At 43.0% G+C, this 27,228-nt stretch overlaps 1 protein-coding gene across 1 annotated transcript; it reads right to left on the minus strand.

Annotated features, from left to right (window-relative positions):
* Positions 1-3,704: 3,704 nt before the first annotated feature.
* Positions 3,705-26,741, minus strand: IFNAR1 (interferon alpha and beta receptor subunit 1). The gene is made up of 11 exons (XM_036087505.2): positions 26,570-26,741; positions 23,176-23,299; positions 18,893-19,071; positions 16,573-16,730; positions 16,321-16,459; positions 14,854-14,968; positions 11,946-12,145; positions 11,684-11,841; positions 9,060-9,210; positions 8,019-8,164; positions 3,705-6,835 (listed from the first exon to the last, which is right to left on the minus strand). Exons 1-11 carry the CDS (start codon positions 26,640-26,642, stop codon positions 6,596-6,598), a joined length of 1,683 nt encoding a protein of 560 aa, XP_035943398.2. The 5' UTR covers positions 26,643-26,741; the 3' UTR covers positions 3,705-6,595.
* Positions 26,742-27,228: the final 487 nt, after the last annotated feature.

Raw genomic sequence — 27,228 nt, forward strand, 5'->3', positions numbered from 1 at the left:
AGGCAGTGGACATAGAAATGGGAGGTAGGATGAACAGGACTTGGTGAAGGGTTGGATAAGGAGCAAGAAGGAAGAGTCAGGACACCTCGCAGGGCTCTGGTCTGAGATAAAGTGTGCACCGTGCATCCGTTTCTGGAGGGGCACACAGCAGAGTCGGGGAGGGGGGAGGTTTGAAAGTTCATTTAGTTATCTCTATGTATTGATTTCCTTAGTAAGCGGTGCTAAGGAGAGTAAAGGGCCGAGTCAAAGGCTGTCCTTGTCCTGAAGGAGGGCCCAGCGGATTCAGATGTCAGAATATTCCTGCTTTTTGACCCACTAGTCCTACTCCTGGACGGTGACTCAGGGAAACAATGCTCAAGAAAACAGTGAATCCATTTAAATTCAACATACCTTTTAATTGAGCAATTACTCATAATAGGCCAGGCACCATTTGGCCCGAGGAACTGAAGACAAATGAACACAGCCCCTGACCTCAAGTTGCCCACAGTCCATTGGAAAAGATAAAACAAGCGTGAAAGTAACTGTGATATGAAACATGTGGGTCAGAGCCAGGGGAGAAATGCTGGCAGAGATGTGGGCAGCCGGGCAGACCCCTTGGACAAGCTTGTGCCCCCACAGGATTCAGATGCCCCCCCCAACACCTTCTCCTTGGGCCGGAATTAGATGGGAATTTATTTTTCTGGCTATACAATGTTTGCAATATTAACTCTCTTAACTATTGTTAATGCTAAGGTAATGTACTTAGTATGAATTTCTGTAGGAAGCATTACTTATATTGGTTGAGGGGCTTGGGGGAGCCTAATAGTACTTTTGAAACTTAACATTAGCAGGGTTGCCAGATTAAAAATACAGGACATCCATGGGGTGCGTGTGTGGCTCAGTCAGTTAAGCGTCTGCCTTTGGCTCAGGTCATGATCCCAGGGTCCTGGGATCAAGCCCTGCATCAGGTTTCCTGCTCCGTGGGGAGCCTGCTTCTCCCTCTCCCTCCATCCCTCCCCACACCTCACCCCCCCCCCTCCGCTCCGCTTGTGCTGGCGTGCTCTCTCTCCCTCTCTCAAATAAATAAAATCTTAAAAAAATAATAAAAATACAGGACATTCAGTTACATGTGAATTTCAGATAAACAAATGAATGTTTTAGTATAAGGATGCCCCCAACATTGCATGGGACATAAACTAAAAAGGTATTCGTTGTTTATCTGAAATGACAGATGGGACATAAAGATGACCTCTACGTGTTTACGTGGTAGGAGTCATTTAGAAGAGCTCAAAGAGGGAATGATACACTTTTATACTAAAACACTTGTAATAATCTTTCTATAAGTAAAATGCCAGAGTATTCAAAGCATTATGCAACCAAAACAATTTTTTTTTCTTTTTCTTTTTCTTTTTTAGTATAAGTATGTCCCATGCCGTGTTTGGGGAAAAAAACCTATTCATTGTTTATCTGAAATTCAAATGTAATTCCGACTTGACTGGGTGTATTTTTATTAGCTAAATCTAGCAACTGAAACCATACGCAGTCTTTAGCTGCACATTGTCCTCTTCCTGTTTCCTCATGACACGCTCAGCTGCTTAAGAATCTAAGATACCAGCAAGTTGTGAACCCAAACAGGGATTTGTCCTCACCTAGTGGTGGACCCAGTCAACGTCTGTACCTTCAATGCCCTGCTTAATCACTTACGCAACACCTACCGAGCTACAGAGTCAAAAAAAAGTCTTTGCTTGCCATTTAGCAGAAGGGGCTGTATCGAGGCAAATTGCTCTAAAATCTCTCTTAGGCTGCACCCTAGACGAATGTGCGGGTACAGAGGGTCACAAAGATGACTTCTACATGTTTAAGAGGTAGAGGTCTTTTAGGAAGATTTCAGACTGGATGATCTAACTCTTTATCCTATAAAAGTCATAATCTTATCTTTTTCTAACTAAAATTCCAGACTGTTAAAACAGTATGAGATTTGGGACTATTCTATTTGTTGTTATATTTAAGGACTAACTCCAATCCTCTGGGAAAACGGACTATCTTTCTACTTGATAGGCAAATGTTTTTCTCATTCATTCATTCATTCATTTTTTTCCCTCAGCTCCTTCCTCTCTTGAAGGAGGTAGGAAGTTTTGGGGAGGACCGGGGGTGAGGGGCAGTGAGATTCACCGTGAGGACAGTGTAATTAATTTTTTAAAAGATTTATTTATTATTTTAGAGAGGGGGGAGGGGCAGAGGGAGAGAGAGAATCTTAAGCAGACTCCGCATTCAGCACGGAGCCTGACACGGGCTTCGATCCCAGGACTCTGAGATCATGACCTGAGCGGATATCAAGAGTCAGATGCTTAACCGACTGAGCCATCCAGGTGCCCCAAGGACAGTTTAATTTAAACCAGCTACTGACAGCAACAATCTATTTTCTCCCTCTTCCCCAAACCTGTTTTTTCTATCTACTCTGCCAATTTTTTTTCTCCTTCATCAGTTACTACCTCATCCACAAGATATCCTCTGCTAGAATGTGAGTCCCAAGTGGGATGGGCCTCATGAAGGGTAGGAAACTGGTATATTTTTTGCATGAAAGGCATCAAATTCTCTTCTTGCCTTTTTCCCCTCAGGTGAGGGAAAAGATACTCCTATTTTTCCTCCATCAATATAAATATCCCATCACAAATACCCACATATATTTGTGTGGTCTACATATGTAGAATTCTTGTGGTCACCTAAACCCAAGAAAAAGTGCAGTGAGAAGAAACTGGATGTTACTGGTACTTGTTAAGTAACAGGGCAGTCCTTGGGCATCAGAAATGTATTCATTAGTATTTACTTCCTTGTTCCTTTTGAAAAAAAATTTGAGGAAGCTTATTAAAAAGATTATTGAAGGGTCCCCAGCCTGAATATCAACTGTGTTCAGTATCAGAATAAATGTTTCCAGATAGGGGCGCCTGGGTGGCTCAGTGGGTTGAGGGGTCCGACTTGGTTTTGGCTCAGGTCATGATCTCATGGGTCATGAGATCGAGCCCTACATGGGGCTCCATGCTCAGTGGGGAGTCACTTGAAGAATCCTCTCCCTCTGCCCCTCCCCCTGCTCTCTCTCTAAAATAAATATTTAAAAAAAAATTTTATTTATTTGACAGAGAGAGACACAGCGAGAGAGGGAACACAAGCAGGGGGAGTGGGAGAGGGAGAAGCAGCCTCCCCACTGAGCAGGGAGCCCGATGTGGGGCTTGATCCCAGGACCCTGGGATCGTGACCTGAACCAAAGGCAGATGCTTAACGACTGAGCCACGCAGGCGCCCCATAAATAAATAAATCTTAAAAAAAAAAAAAAAATGTGTCCAGATGGCAGGAGAGATCAATTTACAGGTGGGATTGGGGAGTGTCCTTAGAGATTTCTGAGTTCGTTCTGAGACGAGAGATTTGCAAAAGGCAGGCAGTTTAGTTCAGAAAAGCAGAGTATGCAAGACTTTTATCAAGGCTGTGCTCCACCCAAGCTTTAAATTGAGGTTGTGAAAAGGCAAAGAGCAAGCGAATGAGCTCCCTGTCCAGGACCCGTGGGACAGGACGGCTGTGGTAGTGCCTTTGGGATACTCAACGCAGGACGTCGCAACGTTTGGCCCGGGCATCTGCCCACTCTGCTGGGAGTATCTTGTAAAAGCATGAGTTGTAGTGACTTTTGTACATGAAAGTTTATCCAGTCTAAGCACGACAACAACAAAATCAAAGACTTTTGGCCCCGGTGTTTATTATATAAAATTGTTCACAGCAATAGGGTTTAAGACAAAAACACAAATACAAGTTGACTGCATAGAAACACTGAACACATTGGTTATGTCCTTCCGCAACTCAACCAACATACGAACACGGTCAGAAGCACCCATTTGGTTCAAATTGTGGATTTCACACATTCGATAATTACTTTCCACGCAACCTCCATGAGCGAGGCCCTGCACTGCTGCAGATGCTGGGGATACGACCATGAATAAAAGAAGGTCCTTGTGCTCAGAGAGCTTCCAGTCTTGTGGGGGCAGACATATACCAGACAAAAAACAAATACATAACATGACAAGTAGTCACAGGAAGGAGAGGAAGGAAGGAAGGTTTCTGTACACAGAATTCTTAAGAGCAATTTGGGGCTGCTTTTTAAAGGTCGCAGGTTGGGGGAAAAGATACAAACCCTAAATTATATTTAAAAAATAACTTTATAGGTTGTAAATTTCTGGTCAGATTCTAAAGTTCATAGCTCTGAGCAGCGTTTCTAATTTTCGAATTAGAATCTATACTAGTAAGTAAGTACTTTATGGCTATCCTAATGGAATGACCCACATATGTGAGGGCAAGGGTAGATATAAACACACATGTGTTTACACACCCATGTCACTATTTACATGTATATTCACCTATACTAGAGATTTCTGGCTGTAATGATAAATGTAACTGATTATATTCAGCCTCGCCAAGAACTATCAACATTGTATTTCTGAGGCAGTTTCCTGGTGCTCCTAAGTACAGGATGTTTCCAAATAAACTATTCTTCAGAAAGAACACTTATCATATCTTACAAGGAAGCACCTCCTGATTATGCTACACGTACATGTAGACCATCATGAAGAATGGAAAGGAACTGCATTTTCATGTCTAGAAGACAAGGCAAAAATGAGGGGTTTTTGTTCACTGCTGTTGAGACGTTTGTTCACTGAAAATCACAGAGGGTCTTCAAACCTGAGGACATCAAACTCCCACATGCTAGGGACCTAACCATTCCACTGGTGTCTTCTGATTGTAATGTGTAAGTTTCCCCTCCTCCACGCCCCGCAGAGGTACATCCCGTGTAAAGCAACTTTCTCCCTGGGCCTGGGTGCTGGACGGGACCACTATGTCAGCACGGGTCGAGAGCCAGGGCTGGCGCAGGGGTCCTAACACGGTCCCAATCTCCTCTGTAAAGAAGCAAATTTCCAGAGACGGGGCCTCTACAAATAGAGGGCCGACCCAGAAGATCTGCCTGAAACTTGGTGTCTCCGTTCAGAAAGATCAAAAGGGGAGTGTGTTTGAGTCACTTTAGGGATTCTCCAGCAGAGACCTGCGTCTCCCAGGGGCCTCCCCGATCCCCGCTATCCTCTGCTGGAAGCCGGGGCTGTGGGTCCAGGAAAGCACACGGTGTGCTCCGTGGAGCCGCCTGAGAGCGGCTGCCTTCCACCTTTTCTTCCCCACAGATGAACCTGCGGTGTCAGCAGGGACGACGACAGCAATAATACTGGCCTTAGGTTACGTACGTCCCAGCGCGCTGTGTTGCTGCATCTCCCTTCCCTTGGGAGGCCACCAAAATTCCTAGACTTCCTTCCTACGAAGGGTCTCCATGACTAATTTAGGAATGCACTCCAGGTGGCCGTTGAAAGACATGATATAATTCTCAAAATGAGGTTTCCCCCCCAGTTACACTTTCTTCCTTACGTTGATAGTAAACGTTCACTTTCTTGAGTGTATGTAAGCGAAGAAGGGACACCTGCATGTCCCACATGGGACAGAGAAGCTGGCCCGGTTCAAAACATGACACGGATAAATTATATGCCAATTATATCTCAATAAAACTGAGAAAGGAAAAAAAAACAACAAAAACCAAGACACAGATGAGCAACCCCACAGTTAATTTAATAATTAAAAGCTGATTAGACGCATTACTCTTATTTTTCACGGAAGCCACCTGCTTTTCTCCCACTGAATGATTCTACTACTTACTCTGTCTGTTCTATCAGGAGCATTTTCTGGTCCCAAGGCTTCCTGCATACACTGTGACTAACCTCTACATACTCCGTTATCTTAAAATATCATAATAACTTCTCTGATTAGACAGTTGTCCCTTTCTCTATCACTTCACTGACTGCAAATTCGAATCAGAAGCTACTGTTCTACTAGGCTGGGAATTAGGTTGTGAGTTAGGAAGTATTAATGTATAGGAAAAGATGACCTGGCTTGAATCCTAAACCACAGAAGGGAGAGGTGACTGTGATGTAGGAGCCAAGGTTTTGGGGACACGTGGACAGGGTTCCCCCTGAAAATTGTAAGGATCACATTTCTGGCACCTGCAGACGTTTTCTAGGGTAAGCTATTTTACAGAGAACCAGTGGTAATGGTATCCGGCTTTTCTCGAGAAATTTCCCAAGGGCCTACACTTCGGTGTCCAAAGTGTCTAAATACCTCCTGAAAAATCCTGAACTGTAACACTGAGAATGGAGGACGAGTCGGCGACACGGACAGCCACAGGCTCTCGGTGACGATGTCAGCCGACAGGAACACAGTGACCCTGTGCTTCGCCACACGGCTGTTAGCACAACAACACTTGAGATGTCATCAGAGACACAGAGAACATTTTCTGGATTTCACTCATTTCATCAGGCAGGTCCAGTGACAGGTCTTTCAAGGGTCTGCGCGCGGAAAAGAATAGAGAGAACTTCTGTCCCACGGACAAGTACTTGCCTGCATTTTCAGACCAGTGACCCAAGACGTTTTCCCTCCCCAACAAGCCGGGATCCTCTGCATAGTTACGGGGCGAAGCGAGAACCCAGGCTTCAAGCGCGGCTCCCACAGGACTCCCGAGTGTTCTAGAGCTCGCTTCTGGTCACTCGGTTTCCTGGTGCAGGAATTCTTCGCTGAATTTGCTTCCACTGCTTTCATCTTCATTAGAATAGTTTCCCGAATCTTGACTGGTTTGGGAATTATATTTTTTGTGCTCTCCATCGGTTTGGTTAGTTTCTTCTACTGCCGTGATAGTGTTTGTGTTTTCAATTATAAAACATCTTTCCGTTTGTTCCTCGGAAGTGAGAAGGAGGAGATTCCGGAGCGGTTGCTCAGAGAAATACTAATTTAAAAAAAGGGGGGAAGAATAGGAACAGATTGTTTAAAATAACGACAGTTTTTAGTTCCAACGGCTTCAGTTTCTTACATCCACTACCAAGAAAACCAGTGGTAATGGTTTATATTAATAAACTTATTAAAAACCAGCTAGGAGCTATCGACTGCCATCTAATGTTTAGAATAAGCCCCTCACTAGTGAGGTCCCGTGCCTCTTGGCACTGTCTTGGGGCAGGTACATGAAGAGGACCCAAGATGGGGCACAGGGGGCTGGTGAGCACGGGAGAGTGAAGGAAAGGGGTGCGCACTGGGACTGTGGAGAGTTTCTTTTGAAACTTTATAGCATAACGGCATTTGCTCAAGTTCTCTCTCTCTCCTTTTTAAAGAAATTATTTTTTTGAGATTTTATTTATTTATTTGACAGAGAGAGACACGGAGAGAAGGGAACACAAGCAGGGGGAGTGGGAGAGGGAGAAGTAGGCTCCCCGCGGAGCAGGGAGCCCGATGCGGGGCTCAATCCCAGGACCCCGGGATCATGACCTGAGCTGAAGGCAGATGCCTGACGACTGAGCCACCCAGGCACCCCTGCTCAAGTTCTCTTAAGTGACCTGCTTAACTTCACAGAGTTAACATATGCAAACATACTGTAGCTGATTGACAGTTCATGTTCGGGTCTCGCTAGCTCCAAAGCCGGAGCTCCAAGCGATACTCCCAAGGCAGGCAACCCGAACCCCCGCCCTAGGTGGACACACCATCCCCAGGCAGGGTCCTGGGTTTAGGTCTTTGTCATTTAGTGCTTTCATTAGATATGCCAACCTCACAGAGGGGGCCAAACAGGAGCCTGTGAGGTGTCCCGAAAGGAGACTCATATTTATGTTCTGTGATGTCATCCACAGGATGCCCTGATGAGGATGCTGTACGCTTTGGGTGAATAGCCAGCTTTTCAATGATAAAACAGATGCCAAGGTAGCCAAACTGAAGAAAAATATGAGATTAAGGACAAACCTTACAATTCCATGTTATATGATATTAAATGACTGTTTCTAAAGCCAATTTACTGAAAGTGAAGAAAATATCCCAGTCTGTATATTTTCTGGATATCAAGAAAATGCATATATTCTGTGGAAATCAAATATATTTCCCATTCGTTTTAAGAAAAATTCACCCACTGACAAAGAAAAGTCACATACCTCATCAATAGTGGAAGGAGGTTTACTTGACGGAAAGAACACATAACTGATACATCTAAAGAGAAGTTTCATGACATAGATGACAACCGGGATGGAAAACAACGCAGCACAAACTCCAGCTATGAGCCAGGTTTTGGAAGTATTTCCTAAAAATAAGTAAGTGACGTTAAGTTTCAACATAGATCTCGACACACAAATATGTTCACAATGCTGACAGTTTAGGTGGATGAAATGTAGCTATGTGAAAGGAAATATAAAAATCTATGAAATGATATACCCTTAGAAATATTTCTGGTAACATGGGGCATACAACAGCTGTAGGCAATGCGTTCCCTTTATCTCTCTATTTATAAGTAGGCTCCATGCCCAAGGTGGGGCTGGAACTCATGACCCCGCGATCAAGAGTCACACGCTTTACTGACTGAGCCAGCCAGGCATGCCTCCCACCCCCTCTTTTTAGGCAATGCATTTCCATTTAAAGAGTGGCCCGGCAAGGTGAAGGATGCAATGCTGACATTTAGCTCCCAGCGTGCGAAGTGTTCTCTAGCACTTCCTGATACAGAGCTAGCATAATTAAAACCATTCCGTGACTAATCAGCATCTGCAAGTCAACACCGCAAACTGTAAAATACACAATGGGACTTAACCATTCCCACAGAACAAAATTCACAATTGAACTAATGAAGTGATTCCCACATGATAATTATATTAAGAATTATGTAAAGAAAAAACCCCAAAACCACCTAAAATAGTCTTATTAAATGTTAAAAGAGTAATTATTAAAGGCAATTTAATTATGTGCATATTGAATGAAATACAATATTCAAAAACACTGAACTGCGCATTAAAAATATTTTCTAAAACCGAAGGACTTAGCCTGAAGGTCTACTTTTGATTCATATAGCTCATGAAGAAAGTATTCTCTTTATGCTTTTGTAGTAAGAAGGAAATATTTTACAATTTCCAGTGAATTTGAATTATTTTTTGAAAGTCCAGTTACGTTAAAAAAAAAAAAAAAGAGATATAATGGAAGATTCTGACCTGGTTTTGTTTTCTCACACACAATATCGCTAAAAACACTGCTTTTATTCCACTTTTCTTCCTGAATGAGCACTCTGGCTTTGATACAGTACACAGTCAGTGGTTTCAATTTAGGAAAAGTAAAATCCGTTCTATTCTCTCGAATTTTTCTCTATAAGAAAATAAGTAGATCATTGATAAAATTTAGTCACCTTATGAAATCAGATAGGGAATGTCAATTTCCTAAATTCTCTAAAAATTCAGTATAAGACTGGCCTCTCCCAACCACTTAGTTGGTGTATGTTTAAGAAATACACATTTGTTTTGGACAACACATTACGACCCAAGTCAAACTTAAAAATGCTGCTTCCAAAAAGGAATTATGACATATTCCTAAGACAACTCTAATTTATAAGTACCTGTTGATTTGGTTTAATTGCCGTTGTATTTCCTCTGCTCGGTGGCAGAATATTTAGGAGCGGGGGCTCTGGCCTTAAATTGCCTGTATTAGGGTTATTGCTTATAGCTATGTGGCCTTAGGCAAGTTGTTTCTTTTCTCTCGGCCCTATTTCCAGATCCATAAAATGAGGACAACTACTGCTCTTCCCTGCAGTAGTCAGCTATCACCACAATAATATCGTGTAACAAATCACAAAATAATGACAACAAAATAACGTCATGCAATGTCACATCATATAACAAAACATCCTGTGGCTCAAAACCCATTTATTTTTCTCACTCACGCGTGTCCTGACTGGCTAAGGAGCCCATACCGAGGCCGTGGGTCCTCCCCAGGTCCCTCATCCTCCTTGGACCCAAACCAAGGGCAGCATGCTTTCCTCTTGGCAAACGAGAGAAGCCCAAGAGCCGAGCCAAACCGTCCTCACATCACAACCACCCACACTGTACTGTTTGAAGCCCGGCATCAGGGAAGCAATAAGAGCTACTCCATCCCAAGTGTCTGCCGAACGATTTAATCAGGCAGTCTGGCAGGACTGTTTTGAAGAATGACCAAGACAATTCATGTAAATTACCACAGCACCTGATGCATAATAAGCTTTCAATAAATACGAGTTGCTATTATGATTGTAATTACTGACAGGATACGAAGGCAACTGATATTATTTAATCTCTACGATCTGTCAAGCGGTGTGCTAAGTGTTTTCATATATTACCACATTTTAAGATTTTTTTTTTTTTTTTAATTTTTAAGTAATCTCTACATCCAACGTGGTGGGGCCCGAACTCACAACCCTGAGATCAAGAGCTGCACGTTCTACTGAGTGAGCCAGCCAGGCACTCCTCTTATGTTACCTCATTTTAAACCTCATAAACATCCTTTAAAAAAAAATGGAGTTACTATGACTCCCACCACTTTAGAGAAGAGGAAAGAAAACCTCAGAGAGGTAAAGCACCCTGCCTAAGGTTACACAATTTGGTGGCTTGAGACACAAATACAGGTTTTTCCTGATGTAAGGACAACTGAGAACTGACTGTAATTCTCAATGGGCTAAATTATGCTTTGGTTACAGGGTGTTCAGATAGTTAAAAGGAAAGTAGCCAAGTCATTATAATTTTCTTAGATTTCCAACAGAAAATAAAGTCAGGTTACAGAATTTATCCACCCAACTACACAAGATTTTTCAAGGTTGATTCCTTGATTGTAATTCCACAGGCTAAAGAGATCTAGAATCATGTGCATTATCCGATGGTGTGTACTGCTTTTGTCCGTGGTTTTCTAGTGTTTAAACCCGTGTTTCTTGACTCTTTTTCATGACTCCCCCTGCCAAGAAGCCTTTTCAGAGGACTGTTTTCAAATCCTTCCTCTGCCATGAAATTGAATAGTAAGGAACAGGATTTTGTGCGGCAAAGCTGAACTCTGGAGGCATGCTTTCCTCTCGGAGTGCCACAAACCACTGGACCATCTGAGATTTTGCCCCCTCGGAGGTACCCTGCCCGCAGGGCATGGCTGGCAAAGTCTGGAGGTTTTTTGGTCGTCTCCACTGGGAGGCAGTGCACTGGCCACCAGCCAGAGAGGCTGCTAAGCATCCTATAATGCACAAGACAGCTCCCACAGCGAAGAATTATCCAGTCTGAATGTCGCCGGTGTCGAAAAACTCTGGTTTAGATAAATACCCAGGAATCATGTTAAAAGCGCAAATTTCTGAGTTCCATCCAAGAGATTCTGATTTGAGTAGTAAGAGGCGCGGGGATCCGAATGTTAACCACACCTGGATGCCCAGATGCAGGTGATCCATAACTACGTCGTAAAACAGGGAGAGATGCTAATATTCTTCATGTTGTCATCACAGTCTTAATGCTTAAAAATTTCCCTAAAATTTTTTTTTTTTTTTAAAGATTTTATTTATTTATTTGAGAGAGAGAGAGAGTGAGGGACAGAGAGCATGAGAGGCGGGAGGGTCAGAGGGAGAAGCAGACCCCCCGCTGAGCAGGGAGCCCGATGCGGGACTCGATCCAGGGACTCCAGGATCATGACCTGAGCCGAAGGCAGTCGCTTAACCAACTGAGCCACCCAGGCGCCCAAAAATTTCCCTAAAATTTTAACTTCAAACTTTGTTTCCCCAAAATCCTAGTTACAACCCTACATTATAGATTAACATCACATAGTTGTTTTTTTTTTTTACCTCAGCATTTGAAGTGTTTTCAAAAAATACAATTTCATAAATTAGTGGGTAATGATGGTTCACAGGCTTGCTTTCAGACTCTTCTGGAGCGCTGATATAGACCCGCAGGGAAACATCGTTAGTGGATTTCATGGTAATGACTGGAGGAAACAGGGTAACTAGGAAAAAAATGTACAGGCACAATGTTCAACTTGGAAAAACAATATTAAGACTCTGTACCAAATCAGAGAAGCACAATCTGAAGAAAAAACTACTGGCTTACTTTGTAATTGAGTATCAAATTTTTCTTCGTTAGACCAAACAGATGTGGTATTTCCATCCGATGCTCGAACACGGATAAGGTAAATTCCTTTTCGGAAAGTATTTTTGGGAAAGACACACTGTGTAGTTTGGACATTTTCACAGTTTGGTATTTGTTTCCATTTACCTGAATTGTCCCCAGGAATCTTTTTTAAATAGGCACTTTTAAGACAAAAAAAAAATATTACAAACATAGTAATTCAATAAATATTTATGAAATACTTAGAATATGCTAGACACAGTTAGGGGTTAAGGTTACAGAGGGAAATAGTCTCCACCCTCAGGAAGCTCACAATACAGTGCAAGAGACACACATACAACACAAAGAGAACCAGAGCCCTTGCTCCGGGGTATGACAGAGCATTACTGTGCCAGAGCTGACCAGAGCCAGCACACCAAGAACCACCGCTGAATTTTCTGGAATGCTGCGAGCCAGTTTTTAAAAGCCATTACTATAAATTAAATTACATAAACTTACAAATAAACAGACTGCATTAAAAATAAAAATACTCAGGGCGCCTGGGTGGCTCAGTTGGTTAAGCGACTGCCTTCGGCTCAGGTCATGATCCTGGAGTCCCGGGATCGAGTCCCACATCGGGCTCCCTGCTTGGCGGGGAGTCTGCTTCTCCCTCTGACCCTCCTCCCTCTCATGCTCTCTGTCTCTCATTCTCTCTCAAATAAATAAATAAAATCTTTAAAAAAAATAAAAATAAAAATAAAAATACTCAGAACTCTTTTTTTTTTTTTAAATTTATAGCTGGCAGGTCAGAAGCACAGGCGACAAGTTGCATCGAAACTCATTTTGTCCTAATTATTTTATTACATTTTATTATCTATGCTCAAAACTATCTATGTCTATCGTATCTCTGTGGTGGAAATACTCTTTAACGGGGTCCTCCTGTGCATTTCTCCCTAATGCCATGTTCAGTGACATCATGTTGAAAGGGACCACAGTAGGTGTATTTATATCATGAAAACTGGCAAGCGCTACGAATAAGGCTTTTTTTTTCTTTCTGGAAAGCCAGCTGTGAAACATATTACCCAGACACCGATGGGTAAGTGTTAAAATGGAGATATACGCCACAGTGTGGTAAGAGCAAGTCTACACAGAATATGGACACTTAACTGAGCCTGGAGAGGTCCAGTAAATTACTCAGTAACCAACAGCTCAAAGCAACTCAGTTCAGGCCTGGAACTACAACAGCCTCCCTAACTGGTTCCTCCGTCTTTGGTGTCTCTGTGGTCCACATACAATGTGGCCATCTTCACCCTCCTTGAATTACAGACCTCATGTTACCCACCCCTCAATGCAAAATTCTAAATGGCACCCAAATGCCTGATCTCAACCCAGCCTAGGTATTCAATTTTCTCATTGTTCTCCTGCGCCCAAATGTTCAACCGTTCTCAAGGTGGGGCTTCTCCCACGTGGTAGGAAAAATTCCAAGATGGCCCCCAACGGTCCTTGTGACACCCTGAGCAGAGGGACCAGCCAAGCCAAGCCTGGTCCCCCGACCGGAAGTCACTGGGAGGTAACAGCACTCTTCAAGCCGTTATTAAATGTGTGCTAATTTGTTACAGAGCAATAACACCCCCACCCCCGACCTTAACCTAATTTTCAATCTCTTTGTAGCTGAGCTTCCCTTGTGCTGTAGCTCCGCCTAACATGCCCTCTCGTGTCCAATTTTAAAATATATGATTCACCAGTGAAGGCCTTGTTCACATCTCATCTCCCTCCACGTGGCTTCTTCGGTCTCTCCAGCCCCATCCACCTTTACATGTTCGATTTCTGTCACCCTTATAATTTGCAGAGCTCTCCTCAGCCCCAAAGCACACCTCACTATGCCACCTCAGCTACCTGCTTTGGATTCTAGGAACCACGTGTTGTATTGCTGTACCTTTACCATCCCTTCAGTGCTTCGTATGGTGTGCTGAGTACCCACAAAACTTCGAGAACCGCCACCGGAAAACCCCTACTCCTCTCTAGTCTGTGGCGTTAGTACTTAGCATACTTCTGAGAGTGATGTTCTGGGTCAGTCAGAGTCTATGGGCATGCAGGCACGGGAATGCGTTTCCATTGTGCAACTAACACGGAAGGACAGAGAGAATTCACCAGTGCAGTCCCCATTTCCCTTCACCCTCAGTTCACTTCCTGTTTCTCTTCCTCCTCTCACTCTTCCTTTCCTGCCCTTGCTATCCTTGCCTCTGGTCCCTCTATTCCTCAATATAGCTTTCTTACCCACCCCCTTCCTCCCCACAACCCGCTCCTCCTTCCACTGGATTCGCCTCTTTATCCCCTACAACTTTCCAGCCAACATGAACTATAGGCAATTCTCAACCACTTCTGCGGGGCTGAGACATTATCCACGGTTCTGTCCAGCTTTCTTCATTTCCCACTGAAGTGATCACTAAAAAAATCTGTCAAAACCACTAACATTGTCAAGAAAATGGGAAGGCTAAAATAGGAAATAAGACAGACTGGACTGAGATCATTCCAAGGACTCATGGAAAAAGTGAGTTCTGAAGAAAAGCTCAGGGTCATGTGTCAAGTAGTCCAGATTGGGGAAATAAGACATGCAACGAGAAGCACACTTGAAAAAAAAAGAAAAAGAGCCAGTAAGTACATGAGATATTATTAAATATGCCCCTATGATAACAAATGAAGCAACCAAGGCCAAAAGAGATTAAGGGATTAGCTCAGTGTCACCCAGTTAGTTAACAGCAGAGCAGGGACCAGAATTAAATATCCCGTTTCCAATATGGGATAATCACCTCAAGCAGTCAGCCTCTGTGCCTGGAGCTGTAGGGGCTGAAGTGGAGTGAAAGGAACCATAATAAACTGGGCAAAAGGAAACTCATGGAATAGAACTTACTGGAGCCACTGAGCTTGAAAAGTCACATTTTCATATGTATAATCCCATTTAAGAACATAGATGTGATTTTTAGCATCAACTTGAATATTTTCTGGTGGAGGCAGTTTATTTTCAACTAGAAGACAAAGAATACACAGAAAAGCATACGTTGTTACTTTAGTGAGATAAGACATGGTAAGAATTCTTTTTTTTTAAATTCTATTTATTTATTTTTAAAGAGTATTTATTTATCATTTGAGAGAGAGCAAGAGAGAATGAGCACGAGTGGGGTGGAGGGGCAGAGGGACAAGGAGAAGCAGACTTCCCCCTGAGCAGGGAGTCCGATGTGGGGCTCGATCCCAGGACCCCTGGGGATCATGACCTGAGCCGAAGGCAGACGCTTAACTGACTGAGACACCCAGGCGCCCCCATGGTTAAGAATTCTTCTTAACAGCATGGGCAAGAAAAGAAAAAGGCTTACGTGTTATCAGGGGGTAACAGCTAAGTGAGTTACGAATGGTGTACATTCACACAATGTGATAACATGCAGCCATTTAAAAGAACGTGATGGGGCACCCAGATGGCTCAGTCTGTTAAGCGTCTGACTTTGGCTCAGGGTCCTGGGATTAAGCCCTGCATCGGGCTCCCACTCAGCGGGGAGTCTGCTTCTCCCTCTCTCCCTGCCACCCCCCGACCTGCTCGTGTTCTCTCTCTCTCAAATAAATAAAATCTTAAAAAAAAAAAAGAACGTGATAGATCTGTATATGCCAACATACAAAGAGATCCTCAACGTAGTAGGTTAAACAAGCAAGTTGTAAGATCGATCTAGCAGGATCCTATTTTTTAAATTCAAATACCAAAACTAAGACACTATATACACGTCTGTGTGTATGCTTATAATAAACCCTGACAGAAGCAGGAAAGAATATGCACAAACTACCAGCAGGGCTAACTGTTGGTAAATGGTACTGGGGATAAGGAGGCAGGAGAGGAAAACTTTACTTTAAATTCTCCTGTATGTTTAATTTTAAAGACAAAGCATATTAAATTTATGATTAAAATAACAAACAAATCTAAGCTCCTAACCTCTGACCTTAATTATTGGCAAGAGGTCACTGACAAAATTTATCAGGATGCTTTCACATTTTAACATTTGACACTTTTTATAAAGGTGTACTTTTTGGAAGACTAACTATTCCTCTAGCAACTGCTTTCCCCCTTTTGTGGATTCTGAGCAAATAAAAGTAGTTTTTGTCATTAGAAAATATTTAGACTTTTAGACAGAACTTTCATTACTGCTTACTTGAGACAAAAATCCCAATTACTGTGACTTTTTTTTTTTTTTGCTTATGTAAATGCTATTATTTTTGTTTTAATATCTATTAAGATATCATATAAACTTCAGCAACCAAGAGGAAAACTGCCAGAATTAATAGATTGCCCATCTGTATAAAAGTTACTGAATCTAAAGCACAACTTTTTCCTTACCTGTGGTCTTTATACAATACACAGGACTATAGACACCAGTTTTTCTCGGCAGAAGTCTTGCTTTAACTTTTAAGCAATAAGTGGTCTCTGGTGAGAGTTTATAAATTTTATCTCTGGGGTAAACAGTTTTAGTCCTTCTCTATAATAAAAGAAAAACAGAAGTCTGCTCTTTAAAAAAATATAAGGTCAAACTTTAGGACAAATTCATGTCCTTTTTCTCTCACTTTGAACAATGGTAAGAAGAATGCTTACTTCTCCACTTGAAGAGTTTTTCCAGATATCTAAGCTGTAGGTGAAGCTTGAGCTATCCAGAGCCCACATGCCACGATCTTTTGTTCCAGGTGGGGAGATGTTTATTATTATTGCCTTATCTTCAGCTTCTAAATGTACTTTTGGGGGACCAATTTGAGCTGTAAAAAAATGAACACGTTTACTATATAACTTCATTAATACAGGGTCGAAACATTCATTCAGCAAATAATTCTGAGCACTTCCTATATGCCTGGCAGAGTAACACAGGGCAAGTCCTTCACGGCGCTTATATTTTAGTGGGGGATATGGCCATAAACCCCAAATAGACAAATACATATAATGTCGTGTGTGCTGTGAGGAAAAATGAAATAACACAGAGGAGAGAGGATGGTGGCAAGATCTGTTTCAGATAAGTTAGTCAGGAAAAGCCTCCCTGCGACATTTGAGCTGAGGCCTGAATAACGTGAGGGAGTCAGTCAGGCAAATTATCTAGGGAAAGAGTATTCCGGCAAGGTGGGAATGCGCTTCACATTTTCAAGAGACAATAAGGAGGCTCCGGTAGCTCCGAGAAGCAGCTAGAAGCCAGATAACAAAGGAAGAGCTCTGTAGTTAGCTTCGGGACATTGCTGGAGGGCTGAGATCCGAGGAGTGCCATGCTGTGATTTACGTTTTGGAAAGATCACCTTAGTTCAGGCACGAGGAAGCAGGGAGGCCAGGAAGAAGCTACTGCAGTAGCTCAAGAGACCAGCCTTGCTGGTCGCAGGGGTGGACGTGAGAAGGGATCCGCTTCGGGATGTACCCTGAAGATGGACCATTCAGAAAGTATTGACAGACCGGATGCAGGGCATGAGGAAAACTGATGCCAAAGAGGACTCCAAGACTCTTGGCCTGAGCAAATAAAACAGGTGCTGTCCATAGCAGGGATGAAAAAAACTGCAAGAGGAGCCGGTTTTGAGGGGGAAATCAAGAGCTTCGGTTGACCAGATGACTTAGACAGGCATGCAGAGATGCCTGTTGAGAGAGTTGGTGATACAGTTTAAAGTAAGGGGAAGGAGTGGGGCTGGAGATGTAAGTCTGGGCTTTTCTCAAGAGCACACAGACAGGATTGAAAGCCGTAAGATTCCCAGTGGACCGAGTGTAGAAAGAGAAGAGGTCCGACACCCCATCTCCGCAGCAGTCTGGCACTGACGGGTCCGGGGGCCAGGAAAAGGGGGCAAAGGAGGGACAGATGGGCAGGAGGAGAGCTGGTGGGGAGCAGGGCCCTGGAGATCCAGAAGTGGAAGGGTTTCAAGTGGTAACCCTGGTGCTACCCAGGAACTGAGCCAGACGAGAGCTGGGAACTCGGGCATTGAGGAGGTCACCAGAGTCCTTGACAAGAGTGTTTTCTGTGCAGCGAGGAGGAACGGAGCTCGAAGGCACAGGGCCACAGAGAAGCGCAGAGAGGGACAGAGATCATTCTTCTCGCGAGTTCTGACAGAGGGCCGGGGTTCCCAATTGTTCTGGTCTCTGGAGCCCATCACACTCAAAGAAACCGAGGGTCTGAAAGAGCTTTTGTTTATAGGGATCATGTCTTTCACCATTTAGCATACTAAACATTAAAACTGATAACATTTTCAAGTATTAATTCATGAACAGATAATAGTGGTAAACCCATTGCACTGTAACAAATATTTGTTCTAAAAAAAAGAACTACATTTCCCAAAACAGACGTAGCAAGAAGAGTGGAGCTGTGTCACATCTTGTCCCAATTTTGTTAATGTCCGGCTTAAACAAAGAAGACAGATGTATCTCCCGCTTGCTTCTGCCAAGTCAGTCAGTCAGTCGGTCTCCCTCTCACCCATCAGCCTCCGAAAAACTCCAGTGTATACTCAAGACAGAATGAAAAGGAAGGGGCAGATAAGTCTTAGAATTATTATGAAAACAGTTGGGCTTTATTTTTTATTTTTTTAAGGAATTTTTATTTATTTATATGACAGAGAGAAAGAGCGCACAAGCAGATGGAGTAGCAGGTAGAGGGAGAGGGAGAAGCAGGCTCCCTGCTGAGCAAGGAACCCAATGTGGGATGAGATCATGAGATCAGAGATCAGAGATCTCTGAGATCATGAGATCATGAGATCAGAGATCAGAGATCATGAGATCAGAGATCATGACCTGAGCCAAAGGCAGTCACTTAACCAACTGAGCCACCCAGACCCCCCGCCCCCCTTTTTCTTTAAACGGGAGATTTTACACCATGCACATGAATGGGCTTGGGAAGTGAGCTGTGATCGGAATAGTTCATGAGGAATATCCTATAATTCAGCTGGCAACTTCTTCTTACCTTTTTCAAATAGGGTGAATGAGTCAACATAATGCCACGGAGAAGTGTTGCTGTCCTCCTCTGCTCTTATCCGCAATTTAATTTCTTCATAAACATTGAGCTTGACTGAAGAAAAGTTGCATCTGGTACTGGCGACAGACTGACAGCCAGGCAATTTTACCCAAGTATCATTTTTAAGTCTTTAAGACAAAACAGGAGATGCATGAATAAGCAAATGTACAACTACAAAAGACTGTCAAACACGGTTTTTGTTTACTAAAAAGAGAAACTATTACAAAGCTAGGCTAGGTAGTTATTCTATTTGGGTTAACCTGTTAACATTTTAGTTGCAACGTGGCCCTCGTGTCCAGCACATATACACCAAGTTATTATTTAGAAAATGGAATCATTCCGAAGGTTCATTTTTGGATACAGTTCTGTAATTTTGTTACAGGCTGCATTAGGATTTCAAAGAAGCAGAGAAAGAAATAACCTAGAAGGTACAAAGAGTGGACTTAGTCTCAGGTTTGTTAAAAATAGTTGTGTGACTTTGGGCCAACTACTCTGTATTTCTGGATCTTTTCCTTACTGAAAACTTGGTGACTGGATCTGATGATTCCCTTCTAAACTTCTTGGACTAGTTTTACCAGACCAGAGAAAGATCTCAGAATCAGCAGGGTTGGAGAATTTCCTCTGCCCTCATCAAAACCAAACGGCCCCTTCTGCTTGCTGGCTGCAGTAATTCTTCCTACTACATCACTAGAAACAAAACTTAAAATGTTAATATAAACTGACAAATTCCTCGTTCAGTCCATTAAAAAGTAGAACTGATGGATATTCGATTCTTCAAACACATGAAGAAATCAAGAAAGGACATCCTGCCACATGTGACTCCAGCCTACCCAGGAGGCTGACGGGAAGGTGAGAGACAACAAACTTGTCAGGTCTCGAAACTTTTTGCCCACGTGAAGCCCTGTCTACCTTAAACCAGTCAGAGAAACTCTCCTCTGAGAAGGCATTTCTGTCAAGACTGATTCATAATTTCTAGCACGAGCTGCTTTTCGGAGGGGAAGGGGGAGGAGGAGGGAGGGATAATATTGTAGACTTCATTTTAAAAATGCTTTAAGATAACAGACTCCAGGGATGATCTAGCCACATCATTTCTGTGTTGACCCAAATATAAGTCCATCTCATTTTTCAAAAAGGACTGTACCCCTGAAACAAATAATACATATGTGTTAATTAAAAACAAAACAAAAAAAGGAAACATTTGAAAAAATTACCGAAAATATACACTGGCATATGGGAAGCTACATTCCTGGCTAGTTTCCCTTTCTACTTCTCTGAGCTGTGAGGCTAGAGTTGGCATTTAATGATACCCTGAGAAACTCCTCCACATCAGACTCTATGTTAAAAAATCCAGAAACTCTTATTATAAACAGAAAACCTTATACAAATTGTAAAATTAAGCCCTGACATGGTTCCAACCCACTCTCTCTCTTCCCCTCTATCTTTCCTGTTCTAGGAGGTGCAGAAGCACACTCGATTCCAACGCTTTTGTGCTATAAGGGAGCTACTGCACTGGTAGCTGTTTTTATATTATCTTAAAAAAAAAAAAAAACAACCAATCAAACCCAACTTTATCATATAAAGTATTTAGATCAGAACAGAACATGATTTGAGAACGATGATGTAACCGATATAAAATTCGTTTCATAAAACCCGTGTCATAATATAAGAAACATGCCATCTTGGTCTTTCCTATTCACTGATACATTCTAAGTACCCAGAAGAGTGTTTAGCATAAAAGGTACCCAATCTTCATTGAATGGAAGAATGAATACTAAACACTACATACATCATAATAAATTTTGGATATAGGTCACAAATACTGATGTCTTAGCATGTGTTCTACAGACACTGGAATCCTAATGGCTTATTTATGTGTCTGTGTATCATTTATCACCAGTGCCATCTGTCCTGCATTCAGAGAAACACTACATTAAGGGGTGTCTGGGTGGCTCAGTGGGTTAAGCATCCGACTCTTGATTTTGGCTCAGGTCATGATCTCATGGTCCTGAGATCGAGTCCCGTGTCTGGCTCCGCGCTGGGGTATGGAGCCTGCTTGAGATATTCTCTCTCTCTCTCTCTTCCTCCCACTCCTTCTGCCCTCCCCCCACTCACACTTTCTCTTGGTCTCAAAAAATTTTTTTTTTTAATTAAAAAAATACTTGTTTGCTTTTGCTATTAACTACACTTCCATTAATCATTTCCTTCATCCACTGAGCACTTTACATAAAATTGTTCTATACTTCGGGTTGCCTGGGTGGCTCCGTGGGTTAAGTGCCTTCGGCTCAGGTCATGATCTCAGGGTCCCGGGATCCAGCCCCATGTAGGGCTCCCTGCTCAGCGAGGAGTCTGCTTCTCTCTCTCTTTCAAATAAATAAATAAAATCTTAAACAAACATTGTTCTATACTTCTACAACCTTCTAAGTTAGACACCTTATTACGGTAGGAGGGGGGCGGGGGAGTCCCATCCCAGTTTGCCTGGGGTGGTCCTGGTTTAAGCTTGTTGTTCCAGCTTATCTAAAATTAATTGCCCCTTTTAACTCTCGAAACTGTTTTGGTTTGGATGGTAAGTTATATATGGTATGGTATATAATATATATATAATATATATATATTAGTTTTTATCACCACTTCCCAGGTAAGAAAACAGTGATAGAATACATAGCATGGGATGGCTTTGCACCCAAGCAGCCTGGCTCAAGTCCATACCACACTATACTGTCGCTGTACTCTCTCCCTAAACTTGTAGTCTGGCATATCTTTATAAGGCAATTATTTATAAAGCTAGTAGAACAGAGCAGGATGAGAACATATTGAAATAATGCATTTGATGCTAAAGTCAGAATGAAAGGATGAAAGGCAGACTATTATGGACTGGAGAATTTAGTATCAGTGATAGAATGTGTGAAGGAACAATATGAGGGCACTGTCTATCTTCTTTGCTAAAAGGGTAACTTTATTTTTTAAAAAATATTTTATTTATTTATTTGAGAGAAAGTGAGAGAGAGAGAGAAAACAAGAGCTGGGGTGGGGGGGCACAGAGGGAGAGGGAAAAGCAGACTCCCCACTGAGCAGGGAGCCCCACACAGGGCTCGATCCCAGGACTCCAGGATCATGACCTGAGCGGAAGGCAGACACCCAACCAACTAAGCTACCCAGGTGCTCCTAAAAGGGTAACTTTAAATACGAGTATCTGAAACAATCTTTGTTATACCTGAAATAGTTGTTTAATAAGAAAATTTTGAACTAAAGCAAAGAACTAAATGGACAAAACTCAAAGTTCGATTTAAAGAAAATCTCTAGAGATAAAAATTCTTAAATGATTAATTCCAAGAAAAACCATCGATGTATGTATACAAGTTTGTGTATGTGCACACATATTCGTACACATACACATGCGCACACGCGCGAATGACTAAAGTAAATGAATCTCACAGTAAATGAGTAATGAGTAAATGAGTAAATGAATCTCACAGCTCTATTAACAATCAACTGGAGAACTGAGTGCTGGGTTGTGGTTGAAGTGGGGAGATCCCGGTTCTGGGGGTCCTACACCCTGTTTCTTCACTGGCCAATTACCAGCCACTCTTTCTTAGACAGGGATCATAGTTAGCACACAAGACCCTGACACCCAAAGCAAAGTGCTGTACTCCCTGAGCTACATTCCTTCCAGAATCCTTTCTTCTGCAACTCCCCACCTGCCCATCCTCTTGGCAGCTATGAGGTAGAAAGTTAGGGCGAGGGAGAAGGCAGAAACTCCAGAAACAGAGTCTATGGAAATACAGGATCCACTATACTAATAAATTTTACCTACATTAAAAAATTGTATATGATGGGGATAATAAAAAAGCCTGATCCTAGGAGAACTGGGGGCCTATTTCAAGACCATGGATAGACCTTTTGGGGTACTCTTCCATATCCTCAAGACATGTTCTAGGTCAGACCCTGATTTATACTCAAAGAAGGTGACGCATCTAGAAGAGAGAAGGTACGGCTGTGGTCTACAGAAGCTGTCTGCCATCTTCATCCCCCAAATCTCTTTTGCTGCAACACCCCAAGACGAATTGGACTAAGTCTCTATTTGTAGATATGAAGTTATAAATATTACGTAGACATAAAATTTCTCTAAAAGATGGAAAACCAATTGGTTCTCAAATCTGAGAAATAAATGATGGGGTTACAATTTTCAAACTTATTCAGGTGATTCTTGTAAATCAATCAATAGAGTTGCATACGTTTGATAATCTGCTGAAAAAGTCACATTCTTGGCAGACGGATCGCTCCTGTTCCACCTCAGGCTAAAGGTATCATCAATGATGTAGACCTCTACATTTTGAGGAGATTTTAGATTTGTTCCTCCTAGAAATCAAGGCAACAAGAAAGAAGACAGTTACATATACACTGTAGATAGTCTTAAAAATGTTATTCTTCCTTTCACGTCACTGATTAAAGAATGAATACATTCAAATATAACAAAGTATATACAAAAATCTAAAAAAACCTAATCATTGCTCTCAGCACAGGGAGGCTAATTATTTATTTAATCTCTGCATTTGAGAGAGCTAGAAAAAGGTCGAGGTTTTTTAATCCATAAAAAGTAAGCCTTATATGTCATACATATCTCAGTAAAGCTGGAAAAACTAAAGAAAATCAGCATTGATCTTTTAATTGAAAGTCTCTTTACCCCAAAAATACAAAAATACTAATTCAAAGGGATACATGCACCCCCTATGTTTATAGCAGCATTATTTACAATAGCCAAGGTATGGAAGCAGCCCAAGTGTCCACTGACTGATGAATGGATAAAGAAGATGTGATACACACACACACACACAGGAATATTATTCAGCCATAAAAAAGAATGAAATCTTGCCATTTGCAACAACATGGATGGAACTAGAGAGTATCATGCTAAGTGAAATAAGTCAGTCAGAGAAAGACAAATGCCGTATGATCTTACTTATATGTGGAATTTAAGAAACAAAACAAATGAGCAAAGGAAAAAAAAAAGAGAAAGGCAAACCAAGAAACAGACTCTTAACTGTCGGTCAAACTGACGGTCACCAGAGGGGTAGGGGGATATGGGGGAAATGGGTGAAGGGGATTAAAGACTACACTCATCATGATGAGGAGAGAAAAAAAAAAAGACCATCCACCAGCAAAAAGATTACAACTTGCTGAAAGCTCAGATGACGGCTGGCATTTTTTAGCAATTAAGATTAAAAAAAAAAAAGAAAAGAAAAAATAGTCTCTGTATAAAAATTTTCTGTGATCTTAGAAGACATGTAAATGATACAAGGTTCAACTGTTTAACGGCCTCAGTTTGGTTTCACATCCTATATTTATGCTTCATCTATTCTGACAGAGAATGGAACAGCTGTGATTTCAAAGTTAACAGCTTAGTTACAGAAACCAAATATTCACATGACAAAAATCAAGAGACAGAGCTATGAATGTTTATCATGTCAGCCAAGCCCTCCAGGAACTCGGAAAGGTGTTCATATCAAGCCTGAACCCATCTGTTTATTTTTAAGGACTTCTGTCTAGAGATCTATTATTTCTTACACATCTAGGAGGAATCTTCCCTGAGTTGGATGTCCTCTCTTCTTATTTTTCCCTTTTGGTCCCTCCAACCTGCGTTTTTCTTCCTCTGTGATTACCCAAATATTCCAATACTCAGCTCAAGTTTGAGACAGGGAGAAGGTCCCGAGTTAGTGGAATTAGACTAGTCTAGACCAGAGACTACAAATGCTATCAGATCTTTTGTTGATTCCTGTAAACCCAGTCACTCCCCTTTGGCTGCATACAATCTATAAAATCACAACAAATGGGATGAAAATTACGTTTAGAGGAGTGGAATAAGGAAAGTATTCTCCTTCGTGATGAAGTCTCAGAGAAAATAAGCATTTCCAATTTCACAGATTTCGCTCTATTCGTATTAGCAATATCCTTTTGAAAACAGTCTATTTCACTTTTGTAGCATGTAAAATCTATAAATGGCCACTTAATCCCATACTTCTACTTACACAACTGGTTGCTTCCAACCTTTCACATTCCTAATGGATGATCAGAAACGATTTACTACCTTTTTAAGTCTGACATAAATCCAAATACATATGTCCATATAAACATAAATTTCCTCCCACATTTCTGGTAATTTTCTTAGGCTAGGGTCCCAGGACTACATTTACTAGGTTTAAAAGTATGAATATTTTTATGACTTGGAAAGAGAGCAACATTAGGATCTCTAGTTTGGGTTAACATTTAATTTAGTTTTGAACATTTTACCGTTCCTTTGAGGAAAAAAGTACATTAGTTAATTGAAAGGTAACTAGGCACTTAACAACTATCAATGGATAATTGAGAATTTAAATTGTTTAACCTTTAGGAAAACAGACTACTCTTAAGCCCAGGGCTCTGCCGCTGATTCCTAGGGTTTAATTTCCCATTCAGCCACTGGCTAGCTGCAGGGCCTGAGGCAAGCTACTCAGTGTCTCAGTTTGCTCTTCTGTAAAAAGAGGATAATAGTGTGTAGCTTTCTACTGAAACCTAAATGAGTTAATACCTTTAAAACACCTAGAGAATTGCCTGACACATAGTTAAGAGTACAATAAATGCTAGCTGTGTATAGTTTATTTTAGCAGCCCTCCCCTAATTTAGATTAAAATAAGGATCTTAATGTACATCCTCTTGGAATGCTACTTTTATGCGAAAATTCTGGGGAAGTTCTTTTTACATCAAAGCACAATGAGCTGAATACAAAAATTTCAAAAACAAAAGACTTCAAAGAAATGACCATGGTCATACCAGGACCAGAGTACCCATATTCTATATATACTATATTCATGGAAGAGTTTGAGAAATAGGATACCATTGTACCATATGGGGGTACGGTTTTCTAAGCAAACAGTTTAAGGATTTTGAACCTACTAGGCGGCCTCACTGACCCCTTGGATTCCTGCCCTTCGGTGCTAGTCCCTCCTTCTCTTTGGGTACCCTTCCTCATTCCGAAGTCAACCTTATAATAGTTGCCATTCTCCTGATGCGTCCCAGTTAAGTATTAATAAAGGCAGCAAACTAGCCTCGTGGTCCCAGCCTCTCTATTTTGGTTGCGTATTTTTCATTTATTATTACTTTTTATTAGACTGTCCGAATCCCGAGGGCAGCGAAATTCTTGCAATCCTTATCCCCCCTCCCACGTGGGGCTGAATAACTGTTTCCCTAAACTGAGACAATGTTTCAGGAACAGCAACACAATTCTCCGCTAAAGCCTTGTTTATTACTTAAGGGTCCAGCCCGGCTCCCCGATTTTTCGAAGAGAAACAAAGTCGACAGGAAGGCTCTCGCTCACCCAGCGCCGCGGCGGTGAAAGCCCACAGAGCCGGCGGGGAGGGCGTGTCCCGCTCGGGGACCGGTACGCGGGCCCCCAAGCAAGAGGCGTGCAAGGATCCTTGGAACACCACTTCCTCCCGATTTTCGATCTGAGCGCTGTGACCCCGGACGAGCAGAGGTCTCCGGGACAACGCGCCAGCCCCTTCCACCCGCCTCCCGGGGCCAAGGCTTCCAACGCCCCCACAGCCCAGCCTCTCGCCCCGCCCCGGGCCTGCGCCGGGCCCCCTCGTCTCTCACCTGCGGCTGCGGGCAACATCCACCGCACCGCAGCGACCAGCACCAGGGTCGTCGCGCCCAGGAGGGCGAGCATCGTCCGCGGGTCACCGCCGGCCGACGCAGTCACATCCTCGCTCACCTCGCGCAGCACCGAACTACGCGAGGCAACCCCAGGCGCAAGGGCCGCCCTGCCCCCGCCCCCGCCCCCGCCCCCTGCCTCCGCCCCCTTCCCCGCCCTTCCCCGCCCTTCCCCGCCCTTCCCCGCCCTTCCCCGCCCGCCCTTTCGCGCTCGCCCCGCCCTTCCGTACTCGCCCCGCCCCTCCACGCACGCGCGTCCCCTCCGCGCTCGCCCAGTCTCTCCGCGCACGCGCCGCCCTAGGAGTCTAGCGCGCTTGTGCGCTCCGGTGGGAGGAGCGGTGGGCCGCGCGTGCGCGCCTGGAATTGGGGCGTGCCTCCCGTTGTTCTCCTTGCTCATCCTGTTTACTGCCAGTGACCGCCGAGGGCGGTCCACTCTGTCGTTACGGGAAGGCGACGCCTAACAGGAGGTCTTGACCCGAACGGAACGCGGCATGTCCTGGCTCAGGCCTTGCGGCGGTGGTTAGCCAACTCATGCCCTCTGATTGCGGCGGAGGTCGGGCGCTGTCGGCCCTCGCTCTCCCCCTCCCGGTCGCGGACACCGA

The sequence above is a fragment of the Halichoerus grypus genome, chromosome 1, assembly GCF_964656455.1.
Source record: "Halichoerus grypus chromosome 1, mHalGry1.hap1.1, whole genome shotgun sequence".
NCBI classification, from domain to species: Eukaryota; Metazoa; Chordata; class Mammalia; order Carnivora; family Phocidae; genus Halichoerus; species Halichoerus grypus.